The sequence below is a fragment of the Rhinolophus ferrumequinum genome, chromosome 8, assembly GCF_004115265.2.
Source record: "Rhinolophus ferrumequinum isolate MPI-CBG mRhiFer1 chromosome 8, mRhiFer1_v1.p, whole genome shotgun sequence".
Taxonomy (NCBI): domain Eukaryota; kingdom Metazoa; phylum Chordata; class Mammalia; order Chiroptera; family Rhinolophidae; genus Rhinolophus; species Rhinolophus ferrumequinum.
Window position 1 is genome coordinate 70,513,188 of NC_046291.1, and position 23,544 is coordinate 70,536,731.

The 23,544-nt window shown below is 39.9% G+C and overlaps 1 protein-coding gene across 3 annotated transcripts in view; it reads right to left on the bottom strand.

Moving 5' to 3' along the window:
- The window catches only part of LYPD6 (LY6/PLAUR domain containing 6), a 140,587-nt gene that overhangs the window by 6,696 nt on the left and 110,347 nt on the right, over nucleotides 1-23,544 (bottom strand). For all 3 annotated transcript variants that reach the window (XM_033111690.1, XM_033111691.1, XM_033111689.1), the window contains 2 exons: nucleotides 18,115-18,303; nucleotides 10,706-10,804 (listed from right to left, as the gene is read on the bottom strand). In XM_033111690.1, coding sequence (XP_032967581.1) covers nucleotides 10,706-10,804; nucleotides 18,115-18,232 — 217 coding nt within the window. In that variant the 5' untranslated portion in view covers nucleotides 18,233-18,303. The remainder of the gene's footprint in view (nucleotides 1-10,705; nucleotides 10,805-18,114; nucleotides 18,304-23,544) is intronic.

Below are 23,544 nucleotides of genomic sequence, written 5' to 3' on the forward strand. Positions count from 1 at the left end.
CCAACTTCAGATATTCAAGAACGCAGTAAAAAAGAAGCGTTGTGTTCTGTCTCCTCTTCATGCTGACAACCAGGAGCAGCTGCCCGAGATTTTATTGCTCCAAATGTAAATCTGAGTGGATAAGATCATATGTTTATGGAACAAGTAAATCATCACATGGTTTCAGTTTTGGAAAGTAGATTTGTCCTCCAAATAGTGAATTACCCTGTTTTAGGCAAGCCTTAGAATAACAATTGGTGATCCTGATATAACTGCCTTTTGTTTACACTTTTATGTCTGTAACAAACTCTCTTTTAACTTATTAATTGGAAACTTATTTCACTGAATGAGAGACAACATCTAATGAATCTTTTTTTTTGGGGGGGGGTCAGGAAAATATGCAAAAGCTCAGTACCTAATAAGCCCATTCTTGCCATTCTGGGGGAAAAGGGCAATCCGTGATGAAGCTGGATAAGAATTTTTTCTTACACGTCACCAAGCCCAATCCATAAACAAAGATATATTTGGAACACCCATTACTTCCAGCACCAGAGACTTCAGATCTTAAGTATCAATCCCTTAAAAGTATCCAGTCTACTTCTTATCTTACAAACCCCTAGGTAAGTTATGAAATGTGGAAAAAGGTCCTGTGGTTAAATAAGTTTGGGAAATGCTCAAAGTTGAACAGGTTTTTTTTAGTGCAAACTGCTGAGAGCCTTAAATTTGTACTGTGATCTGCAAGGGGGTGGGGACAGAGCAGGCAGAATTTCCCCAGCAGAACTAGGTGGACCCCACGCGGCTTATCACTGGACCATAGAATTGATAAAAACTGAATTTCAGCCACAAAGCATTGCTCTCCATGCATTTTGAATAATCCTTGGGTTAGTAATGAGGTTATATGAGAACCAAGCCTGCTGATAACTTCACACTAAAAGGATTTCAAAGGCTTTTATCTAAAAGATAAAAGATGGATTTGAATTTCTACTAAGTTAGTTGCAGCCTCTAAAATCTCATATTCTGCACTGCATGGTATTCCCAGAGGTTGTGAAACAAAAGTCTTTTACTGTGAGATTCACAGGCATTCAAGTAAAATCAGAACTGAGTAAAAAGTCTTAATCAACTATTGGAAGACACAAAATATAATTTTCATGAAATTCACACATATACACACAGATTCTGCAACCTAGCTCTGAAATTTTAAAAAGCTTCAAAACTAAAACGTAAATTTTCATCTACCCATCAACATTCAGTCTCCAATAACAGAAACTATATCAAAACAAACTATACATAAAATAATTTGAATTAAAATGAACATTAAAAATGACCAACTCTTACCATTCAGTTATTTTCTGTGGCTCCTCTAAATTTTGGTTCTTTACATTCAAGTAATGCTAGAGAACAGTTCACCAGGTGCAAGAAATTTAACGAGAGGAAAATCATTGTAATCACAGCATTATAAATTGTATTGAAACTCTCAGCCCTTCACATCCTGCCTTGCTCCTTCCAGGTCCTCCTCTGAGGTGACTGACTAAGTGTCCAACTCAATGCTCTTCTCCCGTCTGATCCGCAGGATTTCTTTGCAGGTCCAGGTGCTGTGGGATGCCCCACACTGGACTTTAGAGCTTTGTCTTCTTCTAGATTTTCTCCTGCATCTCTGGTCTCTTCTCTTCTAACACTTACCCGAACCCGAATGTCTGTACTCTCCCAAGTTCTGTTCTTGAATCTCCTAACCAAGTGATCTCATCCATCCTCTCATGACATTATTTCCAGTCTGATTCTCTCTCCTGGGCTATAGAACCAAATTTCTAACTATTTCCTGGATATCACCAGTAGCACCTTGCGCCTCACACGTCATGTCTCAAACCAATCACATCACTTCCCTCCCCTGGCATCTGTTTTGTCTTCCTGTGTTCCTATTTCAGGAAGAGACATCCTGAGATGTGGCACCTCCATCTTGGACTAGAAACTTCAGAATCTGCTCCGACGTCTCTTGCCAAGCTGGGAGTCTCCAAGTCCTCTGAAATGTCTCCATTATCCATCTGATGTTTTCTACTCCATTTTCCCATTCCCCCAGTGCAGGACCTCCTCGTTTCCTACCTTCTTTGTCTCTGACTTCTCTCCTTTCTAACGCAGGTGCCAGACAATGACCAGTTGGATTACTGAAACCAAGGTTAGCTCATGCCACTCACTGCCTATGAAAGCATGAATACCACCTAAAATCACGAATGACGCCTGCCAAGGAGCCCTGACTGCTTACTGCCAGGCCTACCGGAGTGGCCAGTAGATGAGCTGTTGCTCTCTCTCTGCCGTGAAGCTGTGTCAAGAGTATAAGTAACTGTGCTTCCCTGCTGGAAGCATCAGTTACAGTTATAACTCAGAGCTTGGCATCTGAAACGCAGCACTTCTTACTCAAGGTTCTCCTTGATCTAGGCCCCTGACGACCTCATCATTGCCTACTGGCTACCTGGAGACACCATGACACAACTTTTGACCATTCTTTTTTTTTTTTTTTCCAGTTACAGTTGACATTCAATCTTATTTTACATTGGTTTCAGGTGTACAGCATAGACATTTAGACATTTACGTACTTCATGCAGTGACGCCCCCAATTAGTCTAGTACCCACCTGGCACTATACATAGTTGTTGCAACATTATTGACTCTATTCTCTATGCTGTACTTTACATCTCTGGACCATTCTTCACAACAAAAACTTCTTTTCCTATCTTCTGCTCCTAGAAACCTAATGTTCCCCGAGGCTCAATCCAAATGACATGGATTCTGTGAAACCTTCCTTGATTTTCCTCCCAACCAGTCTCACGGCCTGCTTAACTTCCTTACTTGCTATGTCTGGCTTTCCTTCTAGATCAGGGTTTCTCAACATTGGCACAATTCGCTTTTTTTTTTTTTTTTTTTAATACTGGTTGATTTTACTTGTTTTCTAATTGAACTTTTGATTTTGAGATAATTGTAGATTCACATGTGTTTGTAAGAAATAATACAGAAGGATCCCATGTACCCTTCACTCAGTTTTCCCAAATGGTAACACATTGCGATACGATCGTATAATATCACAGTGAGGATATTGGCATGGATGCAGTCAAGATACAGAACATTTCTGTTTCTACAAGGATCCCTCATGTTGACTTTTTATATCTTCTTCCCTCCTGCTCCAACCACTGGCGGCCACTGATTTATGATCCATTTATATAATTTCATCATTTCAAGGATGTTATATCAATGGAATCATACAGTATGTAAACTATTGGGACTCGTCCTTTTCACTCAGCCTCGTTCACTTGAAAATTATCCATGTTGTTGTATGTACCAAAAGTGTATTTATTTTTATTGCTGAATAGAGTTCCATACTATGAATGTACCAAAGTTGGTTTAACCATTCACCCATTGAAAGGGGATTTTACTAATAAAGCTGCTATCGACATTTGTGTACAGGTTTTTTGTGTGAACATAAATTTTCATTTATCTGGGATAAATACTCAGAAATGGAATTACTGAGTTGTATGGTAGTTGCATGTGTAGTTGTTTAAAAAACTATCATACCATTTTACACTCCCACCATCAATGGATGAGTGATCTAATTTTAACCAGCATTTGGTGGTGGTGTTACTTTTTATTTTAGCCATTTTGATAGATTTATAGTGACAGCTTGTGTTTATAATTCTCTGCACTTTTCTAAGGGCTAATGATGTTGAATATCTCTTCATGTGCTTATATACCATCTGTTTATCTTCTTTGGTGAAGCATCTGTTCATTTTTTTTGCTCTTTTCTTAACTTTTTAATTTATCTTACTGTTGACATTTGAGAACTCTTTATATATTTTAGATATTAGTCCTTTGTTAGATATGTGATTTGTAAATATTTTCTCTCAATTTGTAGTGTGACTTTTCATTCTCTTAACAGGGTCTTATGAAGCATGAAAGTTTTAAATTTTGATGAAGTCCAACTTATCATTTTTTTCCTTTTACGGACCGCACTTTTTATATCAAGTCTAAGGACTTTTGCCTAGCTCTAGATCATAAAGATTTTCTCTTGTGTTTTTTCCTAAATGTTATATAGTTTTATGCTTAACATTTCAACCTGTAATTCATTTTGAGTTAACTTTTGTAAAAGGTGTAAGACGTAGGTTGAGATACATTTTTTGCCCACGAATGTCCAGTTGCTCCAGCACCATTTGTTAAAAAAAGCTATGTTTTCTCCATTGGATTGCATTTGTGGCCTTGTCAAAACTAAACTGGGTGTATTGAGGGTCTCTGTCTGAGTTCTCTATTTTGCGCCATTGAGTTGTTTCTATCCCTCTGCCAGTACCACCATCTTGATGATTATAGCCATGTGATAAGTCTTGAAAAGAGGATATATTGATTCCTCTTTTTTAAAAATGGTTTTAGCTATTCCAGTTTCTTACCTTTCCATGTGAATTATACAATAATCCTGTCTGTATTTACAATCTTGCTGAGATTCTGAACAATTATAAATGGTATTTTTTCTTAATTTCAGTGACTACATAAATTGATAAAACATATAAATATAACTGAGTTTTGTGAATTTATCATAATATTTTGTGACCTTGCTGAACTTATTAGTTCTGGGAGTTTTTCCTGTAGATTCATTGGGATTTTCTATGGAGAAAATCATGTCATCTGTGATAAGGGGGAGTTTTAGTTTTTCCTTTCCAGTCTGTATGCCTTTTATGTCCTTTACTTGCCTTATTGCATAGGGTAGAACTTTTAGCAATTCACTGGATTGAAGTGGATAAACCAGACTTTACAGTAGACAGTAGTTAAAAGTGGTAAGACAAAAGCATCAAATGGATGCTTCATATCTGAGGTAATTATGTTAATACGAAGATCTTGGACAAAAACACTGTGAATTGGGGTAGGTTAGATGCTCTCAGAGTACAAACAATAATCTTGTTAAGTCTGATACAACTTTTGGTTAAAAAATTGCTGGAAAAATTCTAATTAAGGACTACATCTGAGAATTACAACGTCAGCTGAGACAACTAGCTTGCACCTTCTTAACCAAAGAACAGTAGAATAAAATTAAAATAACAACAAAAGTCTGTGGGAAAGCACAGGAGAGCCACCAAGGCAGAGAGGATTTGAAGAGCAAGGCCCCAGTGAAACCCAACGCATCAAGTTGAGCCTGACATTCTACACCTGTTCTCCTCTTGAGGCACTTGCACAGGTAGGGGCTGAGTTGCCCAGCAGAAAGCCCTGCTCAGGGGCAGAGAAGCTGAGCAGAGCCTTTGTCAGTCTCAAGGGAATTGGGAGGCCCAAACAGGAATCCAGAGCTTGCAGGGCAGCCAGGAGAGACAGGAAAGACAGAGAAGTGAGGCTGACAGTCTCAGGATAGAATTCTAGGTGGGCAGCTACTTACTTTCAGCACTTTTAAAATGTCATTCCATTAACTTCTAGCTTCTACTGTTTCTGTCAATACTGCTTGTTGGCAAAGTTGTACAGCAGCTGGCACTCTCGGGCACCGCTGGGGAGAGTGTAATTGGTACAGCCTCTCCGGGAAATGGTTAGGTAGTAACTGATAAAGGCAAAGCATACCTCGAATTCCACTTCCTGGGAGAGACCTATCAGAAATGCATACATACGTGTACCAAAAGACATGCAAGCATGCTCATCCCATTCAAAAACTGGAAATACTCCCAATGTCCATCAACAGTAGAGTGGATGAAGTGTCGTATAGTCATATAATGATCTATTTTACCTCTGTGAGAAAGAATGGCTTTGCTGCTCACAGAAACAGGGATGAATTTCCCACACATAACGTGGGAAATAAAGGAGTACATTTTGTGTGATTCCATGTGTACAGAGCTCGATGATAACAGTCACCAATTGTGCTACCTTTGGTAGGTGGGGTATAATGACCAGGGGACCCCAGTGGCCTTCTGGGGTTCTTCTGCTTAACATGGGTAAGACACACAGCACGTTCATTTTGTAAAAAATCAATGAGCGCTGCACTTATGATATATTCACTTTCTAGTATTTATGTGAAACTTTAATAAAAAAAAAGTTTAACTTCAAAAAAGAAGGAATTCTTCCATTTAGCAAAATGACAAGATAGATCATCTGAATGAATACCAGTTCATTCCATAGCAGCCAGAGTACTGAATAACTTACAACCAGTAGCTTCTGTAAATGTACAAATGAGCTCTCCAGAAAGTCACGGAAAACCCAGGGACCAACACTGGGTAAGGTGCTGATTTCTCTACCCTGGCATGGGGGTTGTTAACTATAAGAAGATGCAAGGCCTGGCGTCCTAATGTGGGTTAGAGCTAGAATAGAGATCCTGTAGAATGGAAGAGACCTTGAGGGGCTATATCCTAAATGTAAGGAGGCCTAAAAGAGAAACAAATCCACCCTTGGGTAAAGTACAACAAAAAGGTTGTTTGTCTGAGCCTGCGCTCTGTGTGAAAGAACACTCAACAGTAAGACTTTCCTGAAAATGTGTAACTCTGGGCTTGTCTTCAGTTGAGCTGGGGATCACATTTATAATTCCTGCCTATTCCAGATAATTGATATAGAAAGAGTCAGCGAGGGGCATGCCCAGGTTTTTCTTTGCTTTCACAGAAAAACAGTGAACAGCATAGAAGCTGGCACCAAAGGGATGCATGTCCCTCCATCTCAAGATTTCTCTTGGTCTGATTTTATATCAGCAATAATTTCAAATGAAGATTTTGCCTTAAGGGCAGACATCTGCACTTCATAATTAAGAAGGAACATTCAATCCTTGCGGCTTAAGTAGACTCCACAGAATAAGCCTTTCTAAAAATTGTGATGTTTTTGACTTGACATTTAATTCTAGCGTCTTTTAATAAACACTTATACGGTCCCTCTCTCAAGGAGACTTTAATCTTATAGCACAGGAAAAAAGTCACAGGCCCAAAACCACGTGGATCTGAGCACACAGCATTTAATTCTTGTTTCCCTTTACCAGTTCTTTCAACTGGTCCCTCCTCGTATGATATGATTTCAAGATCCTTTCCCATTCTGATTCACAAAGTCAAGAAAATTACACAGATTATAATGAATGGTTGACAAAATTAAGATTCTTGCCAAGGAAGTGCTCAGGGACCAAAGACGAAAGGGAAGCCTAGCAAATGAAACAATACGGTCAGTTATGAAGGGCGTCTTCAATTCTCCTGTGTAGGGAGGAAGTGCAGTACCAGGAATCTGTAAGTGCCAGAGACAGTAACAAAGCAATGAAGGAGGAAGAATTTATCCACCACCCATTTCGAAAGGAAGAGTGACAGGACACCTGAGTTAGTGACAGGTGGCTGGCTGACGCCACCCACCATTGCCCATCGGGGTGATTCTAGTTAAGGCAAGGCTTTCTTGATGTTTATTTCACCAAATGATGATTCCCAACAAGTCTGTTGCATCTGTAAGCAAGCTGACCTCAGCTGCTGAAATACAGTATGTCTCTGTGCACATCCACGTGACTGAGATTAGAAAATTAGAAAATTCTTGAAATTCAGGCTTTCCCAAAGCAATTTGGGATGTGGGCTTATCTTGTACAGATAAGATTAAATACTAACATAAAACGTGTTTTTTTTTTCACTTTCCACAAGTTATGGTCCCATCACACAATAATTAAAACTTAGTTAAACACGTCACAAAATAAACAAACAGAAAACAGGGAATGTGACAGGAAGCTGGGACGTTTTTCCACAGTAGGACGGAGCCGCCCTTACTAAATCGGTTGGTAGTGCTACAGCTGCTTCAAACAAACTAATGATAGACAGGAAAACAAATCTAGGGGTCCTTAGATACATTTTATATTTTAACCTAATAAGAATGCCATCATTTTCATCGTCAGAAAAATCTGAAGAAAACCCGGAGGAAAGGACAGATGGCTCATGAGCAATGGGGCTGGTCAGGAAGGAAGCTGAGTGTGACTTCATCTCTTCTAAAGAAGGATGCTCAACATGGCTTTGGCTCCCACTCCTTACCTGATATTCAAGGCCACACAAAAATAACCTGGCTCCACTATTTGTTCCTACTATCCTCTGACAGAAAGTAGTTGCTACACCCGGTGCAGGTCTCTCCCTGTCCACTGAGCACACTGAGGAAATCCTGTGTCCCTGCATTTGCTCTGAGTGATTTCCCAGAAGACATGCCTCGTCAGTTTTCTACATCCATTGCCCACTTCTAAGGCTGTCACCACCCACACAGCCCAGGATGCTGTCACTGGCCACCTCAGCCCCCAAATAGCAATCCTTCCCTTAAGTTCCCATTACATTTAAGGCTGTATTTCATTTGGCACTTGCCTTTGTCCTGCTATTTTTTTTTTTTTGACATTTGATATGTTCAGATCTTATCTCCCTAGCTAAACTGCCTGCTCCTCGAAAGAAGAAACCCGATTCCTATCTTTCACTGCATAATCCCCCGAAGGGTCTGGAATGCTAGCTCTGTGTCACGAACCTCAGGGCATCGCTTTCCATTTATCCCTATAAATTTAAGGACAAAAAGATAAAAGTGGGAGGGGAAAAAAGGGAAAAGGAGAAATTGTGTAAAGACTCGCAGTACTTTTAGGCACCTGTACTTTGGGAGGATAGATTTTGACCTCAAAAGAAAAGGATCCAGAGGGAACTTCCTCTTTCTCTGAGAGGAATTCAAGCAGAGTGCTACTTGTCACCTGTTTCTGATTTGTGATAAGGATATATTTGTATCCCATCAGACTCCGACTGGGCCTCTACGAAATAAGGCCCAAAGCCTGAGAGAGCCCCCATTCACAATTCGTCCTTTTCCTCTCATCGTCTCTGCGTGGGCAATGCTGAGAGAACCACTGTCACATTTTCTGTACAGTAGCTCTGATCAGTAGCAACTGTATCAAAAGTTAATGTGCCAACTTCGTCCCAGCAGGAACCAGCCCACTAGTTATTGGCTACCCAAGCAGAGCATCCTGTTGTCGTCCAGACTCACTGTTGACTGTGGTTCTCAAATGTTACTGCATTCTGGCGCCACACAGGGAGCTTTTAAAATCCCTTATGCTCAGCCCCATACCATTTCAACAGGACTCTCTGGGAATGACCCAAGCATCAGTGTTTCTAAAATTTTACCCCGTGGTTTGAATGTGCCGCCAAGTTTGAGAAGCAGTGGTTTCACCGGGTCCCTCAGCAACCTACCCAAGCGTTCGTCCTGCAGTGGGGGTGTTACAGAACAGCGGCCCCGTCTGAAACAAGCCCTGACTGCAGAGGGCAATGCGGGCAGGACTCGTCTTAATTACTCAGATGGCTGGCTAGCTCGCTTGTGATTAAGCCAATCTTCAGTGTCTCCACGTTTTTCTCTTCCCTGTGGTCTTTCCCACTAGCTTCTCTACCTCAAAATAACCAAGAGGAATCTAGACAGGACAGCACGACATTTCGCTTTCTATCAGCGGGGAGAGGAGTTCCCAGTGGTTCTCGCCCCGTGACTGTTCATTAGAATTACCTGGGATATTTAAACACACTAGGCAGGGCCTCCATCTCAGAGATGCTGGCTCCGTTTGTGTACAGCTGTGGCTCTTACCACACGCTCTCCAGACCAGCAGCATCTGCATCACGTGGGAACTCTTTAGAAACGCAAAATCTCAGGCTTACTGAATCAGAAAGTAGAAAAGAGGGAGGAGGGGGTGGGGGCATAAATCTGTGTTTTAATAAGCCCTTGGGGAAATGATCATGCTGAAGTGTGAGAACCACTGGTTTAGGCAGGGCACAGGATCCAGTGATTTTGAAAAGACCCACAGGAGTTCCCGCTGGCAGCCTAGGTGGGGGACTCACGGATTAAATACTAGCACTGGCCTAGGTAGCCGACATCTGTCTCTAAATTGCAGTTTCCAGGCTCTCCCACTGTCCAATCCTCCGTGAGAAACACAGTGCCATTCATTGGCCCGAGTATGAGAACTCCTGCATTATGTTGACAATCACAAACTTGGTGTTGGTGTGTTCAGTCACTTTAACAATGAATTTGATCAGCTGGGAAGCCCATGTAACTACTTGCTCAAACATTTGTCAATGACATGCCCGTCCTCATCATCTCCCCCATCAAATGAATCCACTTTCTTCCAAAAATAAAAGAGCCAATTAACAGCGACTCTGTAGCCAAATAGAGCCATCTTTTTAATTCAACAGGATAAAAGAAATATGAATATGAAACATCTACTTCATTTTGAAATGGGCCTTTGGGTCAAAACTTCATGCTTCAATTAGGCATCCATCTCATCCTTCAAAGAGAACTTAGTTTAAAAGGCTCAGGATTTTTATTTGTGCAGTGATGACATTTAGAATTCTAGCTTTCATGCAGTCTCAGGATAGAAGCCTCTGGCAAGATATTTAATAAATAGAATCTTCAGATTAACATCGATTCATACTTCACATAAAGGGGGTTACTATGCAATGACTAATGCTTCAAAGAGTGGGTTGCAGGCTGGTTGTTTCCTTCCTGTGCTGCATGCGGCGGGGCCTGGGCGTGAGAAGTACCACTCACTTTTTCTGGTGCTCCAAGGATGCTTCATGAGAGAGGGGACCATCCTATGGATCGGGAGTCCTTGATGGTAAGTTATTGGTCTGGTATAAGAAATCTACTAATAGACTTAGACAAGAGGACTGATTGAGACTATAAGCAGGACTCTTTCTATACATGCTGTTCACTTGCTATTCAGAGCTGTTCATTCATACACAGCTCTGGCGACCCCAATGTGTCTCCTGAGAGTTTACCTCGAGGACAGTAGATGTCTGGAGCCCATCGGTTGCACTCATAGTTGTCGGCTGCCTTTTCACAGGTGAAACACTTAAATCCACCAGGATATGGTGTGGCTACAAAAAGGATCAAGAGAAAAGATTAGTGTTTTAGACTGAGCACAGAATCTTGCGTTGTGAGGTTAGACATGTCCTCCTTTTAAAAAGGATTCTGGAAACAGCCTGGCAGTTTCTTTAAAAACTAAACATGCAACTACCATATTGCACTCTTGGACATTTATCCCTGAGAAGTAAAAACTTATTTTCACACAAAAATCTGTACACAAACATTCTCAGCAATTTTACTTCCAATAGCCCCAAATTGCAAACAACCCAAATGTCCTTCAATGGGTGAAGGTTAAACAAATTGTGCTACATCCGTACTATGGAACACCACTCAGCAATAAAAATGAACTATTACATTCAACAACTTGGATGAATTTCCAGGGAACTATGCTGAATGAAAAAAGTCAATCCCCAAAGGTTATATACTATATGTAAGATTTTTTTAAATGAGAAAATTTTAGAAATGGAGGACAGATTACTGGTTGCCAGGGTAGGGATAGGAGTGGTAGGAGGCAAGTTCAAAGGGAATCCTCATGCTATCGAAACTGTTTAGGTTTTTGACATGGTTGTAAATACACAAACCTACATGTGATAAAGTTATGTAGAACTAAATACACACACACACGCACACTAATGGACACAAGTAAAACAGGAAGTCTGAATAAGACCAGTAGATTGCTGTATTAGTGTCAATAACCTGGCTGTGATATTAATCTCCAGTTTTTCAAAATATTCCCACTGGGGGAAACTGGGTAAAGTCGACGAGTACATGGAATCTCTATATTATTTCTTACAACTGCTTATGAAGCTACAATAATCTCAATTAAAATTTCAATTAAAAAAGACACTCTGGATTTCCAAGAATTGATGTGTCAACACTAGACAGGTCAATGTGTAAATATAAATATCAGGTTCAACCGTAAAAACTTTCCTGCTGTTTGACCATTTTTTACCTTCAAACGTGGCAATTTCTTTGCTTCAGTCTAATCCTTGGATCTGGTGGGACCTGATATAGTTAAGAATCCCTGGGGGTGCTAAGTATCAGCCAAGAGAAGAGTCTTCATGGCTAAAAGACATGCTGCCTGTGCAGAGGTGACCCTGCTAAGGGGTCTCTCAGGCCCATGTCCAATGTCCATGGGGCAGCATGACAAGGACCCTGGGGACATGTATGCACTATAGGTCCCAGCCCCAGCCTGAGGGATATGTAACTCCAGGAAGCCCCTCCCCTTTACTCCTTCCTCTCCCTACCCCGAGTTGGCTTTCTGAGGAGACTGTCCTCCAGGTACTTGTATTCTCTGCCCTGCATTTATGCTCAGGCAGGGAGGAGTCCCATGAGAGTCAGGCGCTAGAGAGTGCCAGGGCCTTGCTGGCATTTTAGGACAATGACCCACAAGGAATGTCAGGCCAGGTCGTCTCTTCCTTTTCACTGATGGGCTTTTAATTGTTGCTTAGTTCTAATCATTTGCCTGCTTTGCTGCTTAAAGTTTTGCCTTTTATAAACTGAACTTTGTGTGTGTGTGTGTGTGTGTGTGTGTGTGTGTGTGTGTGTGTGTCTGTGTTTAATTTGTAAAATTACCTGGCCTCTTTGAAAGCTGCAAACACTCAAACACTTCATCTGTAGAAGCCAACTGTTCTCCCTCGCAGATGGCTGAGCCTGCATATCCCACTGGCGGAAATAATCATCTCAGGGTAAATTGCTTTACCCACATGGAACCAATTAAGTATGTTATCAAAAATAAATGAAGGAGGAGGCAGCAGCTTAAGGCCAAAATTATGGGCCAGATATAACTTTGATTTTCACCTTGCCTAGAATAGCTTCCCATCCTTGGACATGCTTGCAATAGTTCACGAGCTGACTCTGACAATATCGAATAACCTAGCAGGATCAAAAGTCATAAACTGTCTAAAAAATGCAGGCAACTGGACCTTTTTATGGGCCCATGTGAGAGTTCTGTGTTCCTCCAAGTAGCTGGTGACTCAGATTCATAGACAGAATGATAGTGTGTGCACGGGTCGTCTTAGAAAATGAGGATGGAAAGCAGTTTAGACATAGCCATCCAACCGCTTCATTCCCAATGAGGTAATTTCACTATGGGGAAACGTGCTCTACCTAAGGCATAATTACAATAAAATATTATATTTTGTAAAAGTAAACACAATTTTTTTTTTTATATCTCTACATCCTACCACCTAGATAGGTGGGTTACATTTAAGTTGAAAGAGTCTAGTTTAGGTAAGTACATGCCTGAAGAATTTAAAACAAACAGGTTCTCATACTCCAAAGCCATTCAAATATTCTTGTGGACATTTTAATTAGCTTATTTTTATAAATACTCTTATGAAAAAATATTAAAATATTTTACGAAAGTATCCCGATTGGATACATTAAAAAATAGTTTCACTATCAACTTCAAAGTATCTAATATATAAATAAGTTTAAAAGATAGAACTTTAAAATAGTTTGTAAATTTTGACGTAGAATTAACAGAGTAGGAGTTTTAAAAAAAGTTGTATTCTATTTGTCAAAGTACGGCATTTCCCAAAAAAATGATCCTATACACCAAGGTTTATGGCTGCAAACTAGCCATACCACTTCAGCTTGCTTGATTAATTCACTAGAGTATCCAATTTTATCTGTCTGTCAGTGCAGCCAGTAAGAGTTTTAGCTGGCATGTTGGATTAGTTATTTCTGGAAACTTTCCCATCAAAGAGATAAATTAAGAATAAAGATTGACAATCCAGCTGTTCCAAGAATAAACTTATTGAGAACCTAGCACTAATAAGTTGCAGTGTTCCCAAATTTGGATTATTTAATAGACGCTTCAAAATTATTTTTTGCAAGAATAGTGACACATTAAATTAAATACTGTCATCTCCTACACAAGTAGGACTGGACTCTGAAATTAACTCAAACTATATCAAAATTTAAACAGGAAGCAGAGCTAACACACTATGGTAGCCAAATAAAGCTTTGTTGTAAGCCATTTTTACCTTTCAATGCGTTTCTTAGGATGTATCATGAACAATCAACCAAATGATCTCATTTTCAGTGAGTTGTATTTTTAAATCTACTTCATATCTATCTGCATGCATGCTCAACAATGACGTTCTATTTATTTGCTGATAGAAACTTGTACTTACATCTTGGGAGATAGCACTGATCAGTGAATAACTAAACCCTTTTCACTGACAAATCTCTACAGACAGACTCAGCTTTAAGTTCATAATTATAGCACAATACCACGTAATGGTTAAATTCTTCCCTCTGGAAATATCTAGCCCAAAATAAAGTCTACAGTCGAGCATCTCCAGTAACTTGCTAATTGATACTACATCTGATAAGTTTTTTTTTAAAAGGACTGGAAAGAGGTTCCTAAGAGATGTTCTATTTTTTTCCTCGTTACTTCAAAGCATTACAGAGCAAGTAGAGTTTCAAATTGTTGTGGCCCCAGCTGTGAATGAATCTAATTTGGCTCTTGATCACAGAGTTAATAAGCTTAGTACTCTGTATTTCAGGGCATAAGTCCTTGGTCCCTCAAGAGAAGGTGATTGTAAAGAAAAAAAAAATGCCAAAGTGCCCAGTTACTTCCTGTAACATAATCTGTCCATTAACTCTCATGGTCAGCCATAGTTCAATCGACCATAATTCATTCGCAAGGCATCGGAAAAGATTTCCTCTTTGTTTCCATCTCTTGGAACTTTTGCCTGGACAAAGGCCTTCAGTTACCAAAACCGTGGTGAGAAGAGAATCTTGTTTTGAAATGTATGCTGATGTGTAATGTAGCCAAACATTTTTTTTTTATTCTTGCCAAATTAATTTCCATTGATTTTGGAAACTGGATACAAATGTAAGATTTCTATAAATCTAATAAATTAATCTTCCTTCTCAGTCCACTTGGTAACAAAATATTGTCAGTATTATTTTAATACCATGAACATATTTCTGATAGAAATGCATTTCCGGGTACCTTTCTAGAAAGTCTTCTTACTTGTTAAGACTTATTAGCATAGAATTATGAAAAAACTCCTTTGGCTCTTGCTAGCCCCCTATAGGGAAACAGCACTTTCGTCCACATGACTAAGACAAGACTTGGAATATACAACCAGAGAAAAACTGGAAGCCTCAGGAAAGATTTGTATTATAAGGAAAGAAACGGAGGCCAAGAACAGGTTGAAGTCACCGTGTTTCCCCGAAAATTAGACCTAATTGGAAAATAAGCCCTAGCATGATTTTTCAGGAGGACATCCCCTGAACATAAGCCCTAATGAGTCTTTTGGAGCAAACCTTAATATAAGACCCCGTCTTATTTTTGGGGAAACACAGTAGGAAGTTAAATTCTGCTATCTTGCATGATGTCTAACAACCAAATAAGTAGCTCCATTTCTCTTAACACTAACTCCTGGTTTTAAAGGATTTATTAGACTTTGGTACTTTAATCATAGACTGCGAAGAAATTCATCATTTTTCACATGAAAAAGGGGAAAAATTACAGAAAAGAATGTTATTGAGGACAGTGCCTCAAGTTTGAAAGCCATAAAAAAAATTTTAAGGGCTTAGAAACTTCAGAAATTAGGGAACCAGAGAGCAAAGGAGATTAGCCAGGGGATACTGCACTTTCCCAGGCTGGGTTTCAATCTCATCCCAGTTACCATCTCTGAGGGTTGCTCGGGGCTCAGGAGAAATGAGTTTATGTTTGTCTGATGGAGAACACTTCTCACATCTCCAGCATCACCGCATTTCTCCTTGGGCAGGTTCCAAGCTGCATCTAACACTAATGGAATCTGGCTCACTTGCTGACCCCAAGAAAGCTGTTGGTGTCTCCATCTACAAAGTGAGCTGATTATATTAATAATTCAAGATCAAAATAATCCCACACTTCCCTCTTATATTCTTTATAGTCTGTATTTTACAGAAACCTGCTTATTTGTAGAGAGACCGTTCCATCTAAACATGATCTAGTGGGTACTGCTCAGGGCAGAGGACCATGACCATTTAAAAAATCAAAGTGTAAAAACAAGCAGGCAAACACCCCAAACTTCTCAAATAGTGCACAGAAATGTGAAGTTCACTTGCTGTAAAGTGGGCAGAGTAAACAAAATTCTAGCCAAGTAGGACCTATTGACAGTAACTTCAACCCAGTGAGAACTTGGATTCCCCAGGACCAGGTACAGAGACTCTAAAAGAGAGCTAAGCCCAGACCTGCTGGCGAATTGTTTATGTACAATTTAGCGTAGGAACGACTTTTTCTATCCTTCATATTTCAAAATCATATCAGAAAACCTCACCAATTCTTTCTATATAGCAAACTCTTTCAAATCAAGCCATGGCTTTACTTAATTAACATAGGTCACGCGAGCAGAACTTTTCCACCAACTTCTAGAGAGCAGAAGTGATCGTCTCTCTGTCCTGGCAGAGTTCATCTTTAAAGATCCCATTCTGAAATCAACTTTCCAAATAGGGGCCCACTCAACTCAGGCACTGACCAACCACACTGCTGAGGCAGAAGCAATGTGTGTGTTTTATTCTTGTTCCCTTAAATCCAATCCCCTCAATTTTCCTTCCTACCCTGTGTGTACAATCACAGCTTCAGAGAAAGGCCAGGCGTGAGTCTGTTTTGCAGCCTGGTGACGTCTGAGTCTGTCACTGAAGAGGACAAAGAATACCCCAGAAACTGAAAATCCTGGCAATCAAACCACGGAGACTGAAATTTAGGTTTTTACTCATCAAGTCTTAAAAAAAAAAGCATGGCTGCTTGTAGAAAAACATGAAATGCAATCCTAGGAAATAGAGCAAGTGTCAAAGCACTTTCTTTACATGAATGTTACTAAAATAAACAGCCATGCAAAAACAAGCAGCCAGATAAGCTTCCCAACCAAGCAACCCGTAGGCACCGAACTATACTGCGCAGAGCACACAGTAGCAATAAGTTTAAAGAAACTAGTTGCTGCCTGGCAAAAGTATATTTGGAATTTAAAAATAAGAGTGATATATTTTCAGCATCCTCGGTTTACTGCCTAAGCCAATTACAACATCATAAACAACAAGCCTCCAACTACCTATCGTATGTGCCCAGCATTTTATGGATAATATTTCTAGTCTACAAAATAATGCGACAGGGTATGTGTTACTTTATCTACTTTAAAAATGTGGAAATTAACACTCAGGATTTCCGTAACATTTATTGAGCATTTACTGTGGCTCACGCTCTGTGCTCAGTTCTTTGTATGCAGTCTTTTATTAAACTTCTCAAAGTCGGGGCATTTATTTCAAGTCAGAAGGCTATGAAGCCGCTGAGCTAGTTGCCGACCCAGGGTCAGGTGGACTGTAAGCCCCTGTGAATTCCTTGGACCACCTCTCATGTAAACCAGACCATGCAGAGATTAAATAGTCTAGCCAAGGTGGCATTGAAGGAGTCCGTGGGCTGCCTCCACTTTGTAGATTGTAAGATCCCCCAAAGCAAGGGCTGTGGTTTATTTGCCCTTATATCATTCACACCTATCACAATGCTGACACACAGCAGACCCTCAAAAAGTGGTTGTTGAACAGAATTATTTCAAAAGAGTAATGTACCTCGAGGCAAATGCTAAAGGTCAAAATACACACAATATACCTAGCTCTCACCACCGCAGGCGCAATCCAGAAGAGGATCCAAAGAAAACTAAATGAGATGAGATAATTCCATAGATAGAGACCAAAAGAGGAAGTAAAAGTGCTGCGTGATCAAAGTGTGATCCTGACAATATCGCCTGCAGAAGCACCTGAAATTCTCGCTGAAAGCAAAACTCCCCGGTACAGCCCCAGATATGCAATCAGACACTGTAGGGAAGGGATCTGGGGTGTCTGCATTGTTATGTACTCCCTGGATAATTCTTAAACACAGGTAACCAGAGGGATAGGGAACAGGAAGTCGTGGGAGATAATTATGTTGAACCTGAGAATTAGATGCACAGACAGGAAGACCAGCTATTATCTTGCCTATAAAGGGCTGATCTTTTACAAACACCTTCCTCCTGGGACTCGGTGATTCACTTTGATAATTGACTGAAGCTGGTGTGAGTCAAAGGGAAGGGTGTTCAGAATCAGAGCGAAGGCATAGGGAACAGAGAAAACCCAAGAATTTGCCTTAAAGTGAAAAAAAAAAAAACACCCTATAAAAAGGTGAGGGTAAAACATACAGCATCTTTGGGAGCACGTGTCTCCTCTCAATTAAATCACCAGAGATTTCTCCTGCATTGAAATCTGCCTTCTCCTGGCCATTTTTCAACTCACGTCTTATTTGAAGTAAAGGGACATTTCTGCGGCGAAGAGAACAGAGTCTTACTTGAAGGGTGGAGGTAGATAATGTCTTTCACTGTGAAGTCTCGAGACTGTGCAGCTTTCAGACAATCAGCCAGCAGGCTCAGGAGCAGGAGCCAGGCCAGGGCAGGGCCAGGTTCCATGGCAGACCGAGGCGTCACTCATCCAGGGCGCCTGGCAGTGGGGACTCGGGATGACGGGAAAGAACTCGCACCTGAAATATGAAGCAAGATTCATCTCAGTGTCCAACTGGAGAAAGCCCCGGAGACTTGGCTGAGCTCCCATGTTGGGGGAACAGGGAGCCAAGGGCATAAGGAAGTGGGTAGACACGCAGAGAAACTTTATAAACGGTAATTTTAGAGCACTTAGAAAATTCCAACCGAAATCTATTCTGAATCAGGTCGCTGAAATTCCATTGGTAGCGGTCCCCTCTAATATCTAGCAGAGATGGTATCAAGAGAGATTGAATTTTAATGAAATCCAGCTATTTTTGCCAGGAGGCCAGGAGATGGCTGCCAGAATGCAACAATAAATAAGTCAGGTACAAAAGCTCAGAAGCATTTCCTTGATAATGGTGAAGGCCAAGTATGAAAATGCAGCCTTACTGGGTCATGTTGCCATACAAACCTGTACAGGGCAGACTTTCAGACTTGGGAAAAAAAGAAATGTAGGTAAATGGGCCTCTCCCAAACCAGAAAGTGCCTTTCTAGCTCAAAATTTCCTTAATGTAAGTAATATTTATTGGCCTGGTACTGTGTGGGTAGGCACTATTATCATCCTATTTTGAGTAAACTGAAGTCCAGCAAATAAATAGAGGAGCTGATTCAAACCCAGGCAGTCTGGCCATTGAGCCTACATTTCTAAACACTAGGTGATGGTGTTCTCCCAAAGACTGCTTTGTGGTATATAAACCAATTCTGATGAAATGAGATCAAGGTATCAACTGTAGCACTAAGCAATCATCATTCTATCTTCTATTGGGACTCTGTCCTTCTCAATTAAAATTGAGGGCAGTAAAATCTTTTACTAGGGTTGAATTGTCCAGCTTACTTAGAATGTACTTATATATCTTAATTTACACGTGCTATTCGCTTGCCATCTTATTGCTTTCTGATAAAGTCTGTTCCTCACATTCTACTATTTTCCAAATATCATCATTCTATTGCCGGTGCAAAGAGTCAAGTTATATATTACTTTACTTTTAACTGGCTGAAAAACCATAATTCGGACATTTTGTTTACAAATTTTAACACCAATATTCAATGAGATTTTTTAAATAACATAATAAAATAATTCTAAAATGATTTTGTCAAAACAAACAGATCAAGAGTAAATGTATTACAAAACAAAATCAATATGGAGTCATCAGATATTAGAACATACTGTAGAGTAATATTAATCAAAACAGAATGATAAAAAGTATAAAAATGGATATAGAAAATGGAACACTCTTAAGGAGCTCGAAAATAGACCCAACTATTTCCATGACACAGCAGTTTCCCAAAATTATGGAAGAGAAAAATTTTAAATGAATAGAATTATAACTTGACTAAAAATTGTGCAAAAGATGAACTGAAGCCTAACAATGCACGATGCACTAAAATTAACTCCAGATGAATTGGTGTGTTCGTTATTTTTTTTTTAATAGACACATTTTTAGAAAGTAGAGTAGAGCTCTTATCACTCTGTAGCAGTTTGATGATGCCAGCCTTACCAATTTCATGCTCACTACCCATCTTCTGTTTACTATTTGGCTCCCCACCCATATTTGCATTCAGGAAGGGACGGGGCTTCCCATTCACTTAATAAATGTGAGCGCCAATCACCAGGCTAGCCACTTGGTTGAACGATATGATGAGAAAACAAATAGCAAGGATATCTTTTCCTCACCAAGTGGCAGAGTCAAACATTATCTCCTCTTAAATGAACGCAACAGTGCTTCATTGTACATCCATTCCGGTCAGATGAGGCTGCACCTGAGGAACCAATCTGCACAGCATCCCTTGGAGACCCCATTTCACAGCAACACCCCCATTTCTTCACAATCCGCAGCAGGGCTCAGTGTGAGAGGGGTAGTGAGGAAAGCTATCTGGTTTTATTTTGATATAATTTAACATCAAATATCAACTAGTTGCCAAGCTAAGTTCTTTCTAACGTGAAACTCAATGTCCACACTAGTGCTCCACATATATCAAACAATGCAAGTGGCACATTTTTATTACAGCATTTCTCAACCACAGTATTCCTTCCGGTTATTGATTTAAGAATCTCCCTCTGCACAGTACTTGAACTAAGAGTTATGCATTACTTAATGTCGTCTGAATTAACCTTACTGCTACCCAGCCACGAGACTTCATTTAACAGCGTGTTTGACTATACATGAGTGTCATATAGAGGTGAAGAGCTAGATGCCTGGGTTCGAAACCTGACTCCACCACTTTCGTGTGCAACCTTGAGCCAGTTACTTAACCACTCTGTTCTGCAGCTTCCTCATCTGCAAAATGGAGATCCCTACCAACCTCAAAAGTTTATTATGAGAATTAAATGAGGTAACATATGTAAAGCACTCAGAAGAGTGTCTGTGATACAGGAAAATGTCATGCAATATTTCCCAACATTTTTACTATTATTGTTTTTTTTCAAAATCAGTCCATATAGTTTTCTATATTGAAAGTAAACATGGTGCGATTAACTGTGGTTCAATACACAGTTCACTTTCCTTAAATCAGAAAAACGTAACAATTCCCGAAACTACTAAGTATGACAAATCACAATCCATACATCTCTTCCACCCTAATATCTGCCCAAAGGCCAGGCAGGCAGGGACAAGGCCAGTGGAGGAGAGTGGAAGAGTCCCTCCTGCCACCAGCATTTTAATATGCCGAGGCTCATGGAGACCCAGGTGACGTCCCACCATCCCTCATCAGTGAAACAAACAAGTGGGTAAGCCTTTGTACACTCTCCCTATACCTCCCCCACTGGGCCTGTGTTCCAGCCCCGTGATCCTTTCATATCTTCTTTTGTTCGATTGTACTTTATAAAAGATGTTGAGAGAGCACGGGTCACAAGCATATCACCTGGTATCACCGGGTATCACCCAAGCCTCCTGTCTCCGTGAGCAGTGCACAAGGTCTCACACCCAGCTCACAGGGAAGGATCACAGATTAAGTTAAAGCAATCATTTCATTCACTGAAAGAGATTAGCTCTACTTACTATAGGAAAGGGCAAGCTTAATTCTTTGGGCCTGGCTTGTTTAGTGTGTTTACAAATTTGGGAGGTTCAACCACTTTTTAACCATGAATGTGGTTATGTATTTAATGGAGAATTTCTAAATTCTACAAATAATTATAATTTTATTATCACAACACAATTTACTCAGGAAATTATTTTTTCTTTGGGAAAAAAAGTGTTTCTGGGTTTTCGTATGATTACAAAAAAGACTGAAGGGATACATACCAAAATGACATAGGATTTCGGATAATGTTCTTTTTGCTCAATTTGCGTGCTTAGAAATTTTTGATGAGTATGTATTATTTTTATAAAGAAGAAAACAGTTTTTTTTTTAAAAAAAAAATAGTGCTTCTCAAAGAATGAGTTTGGCAGAATAATTTCACCTTTCATGAACAAAGTAAAGTCAGCTTTTCACCTACAGCCACTAAATATAACCTCAAAAATGCCCATGTCTCTTCTACAATAATAGAATCAACATTTGATAGCATGGTCTCTCTTTCCCTCGTTTACCATTCCCTCCCCTCGGTGTCCTATTGCAGGTGCTCTTTACAGCAGAATCTGGGGCAAGGACTAAAGGTGCTAAGACTTCATTTAGGACAAGAAAGCCCAGGACAATGAGGATAAATGGAGGGAGGAAGGAAGGGAAAGAGGGAAGGAAAGAGTAGGGGAGGGAGAGAGAGAATATGCAGCCAGACAACATAAAGCAATGTTCTATGCTTTACCCTAGGTTACTCTCCTGCTCGCAACTTCACAATACACCACAAAGAGATGGGACTGCAAGGAAGGCGTGCACCTTAGTATCTAGTCCATGGAAGGAGAAAAGAAGAACTTATCTGTCTGGTTCCTCCCTGTCTCTTGTTTCCCATTGATCAAGGTTCACTCCACAAAGAACTCGCTCCCCTACACTTGTATGTGTTATTAATCCTTGTAAACACTACACTGCTTTTTTTCAGGGTTTGCTATTTTTATTTTATACAGTTTTTGTTGAGATAAAGTTCACAAAACATAAAACTCACCATTTTAAAATAATACTGTTCAGATTTTTTGGTATATTCGTAAGATTGTGCCACCATCACCTAGTGCAGAACACTTCCGTCACCCCAAAAAGAAACCTTGCCATCTTTAGCAGTTGCTCCAAATTCACTCCTTTTCCACTCCTTAGCAACCAGTAATATACTTTCTGTCTCTATGGATTTGCCTAATGGGAACATTTCAATGGAATCATACAACATACAGCCTTTTGTGTCTGGCTTCTTTCACTTAGTATGTTTTCAAGGTTCGTCCACGTTGTAGCATGAATTAGTACTTCATTCTTTTCTATGACTGAATTATATCTCCTTGTATGGATATACCACATTTACATATCCATTCAATAGTTGACGGACATTTGGGTGGTTTCCACTTTTAGATTATTGTGAAATATGCTGCTATTAACACTTACGTACGTATTTTTGCATGGACATATGTTTTCAATTTTTTTTTTGGCTATAAGCCAGAGTGCAATTGCTGGGTCTTACGGTAGGTGATTCTATGTTTAACTTTTTGAGGAACTGCCAGTTTTCCATGGCAGCTGTACCATTTTAGATTTCCATCAGCAAAATAGCTGTGTTCCAATTTCTCCATATCCTCACCAATATGTATTTTCATTATTTTTTTTATTATTACAGCCACCATAGTAAATGTGAAGTGGTATGTCATTGTGGTTTTAATTAGCATTTCCCAAGTGTCTAACGATGTTAATCATCTTTTCATGTGCTTACAGGCCATTTGTATATTTTCTCTGGAGTAATCTCTATTCAAATCCTTTGCCCATTTTTTAATTGGGCTATTGTCTTTTTTATTGTTGAGTACGAAGAATCTTTTCTATATTCTGGACTCTGGACCCTTTTCAGATACATGATTTGCAAGTGTTTTCTCCCATTCTCTGTGTTGACTTTTCACTTTTTTGATGGTGTCCATTGACACACAAAAATGTATAATTTTGGTGAAGCCCACACATTATGTTTTATAGTATTTGTTCCCTTATAAAAGTCAAGCCCAATACAACACTAAAAAGAAAGGTCTACATCAATGCATAGTAAAAGAGTTTGTCTACTTCCTAGTAGCCGGGGCTAGATTTTCCACCTCTCTTTTCCATGGGTAAAACCAGATGGGCAGGACTGTTTATGAATATCACCAACTGCCTATATTCCTGCAGTAAATCATGAAGCAACACTCACTCTA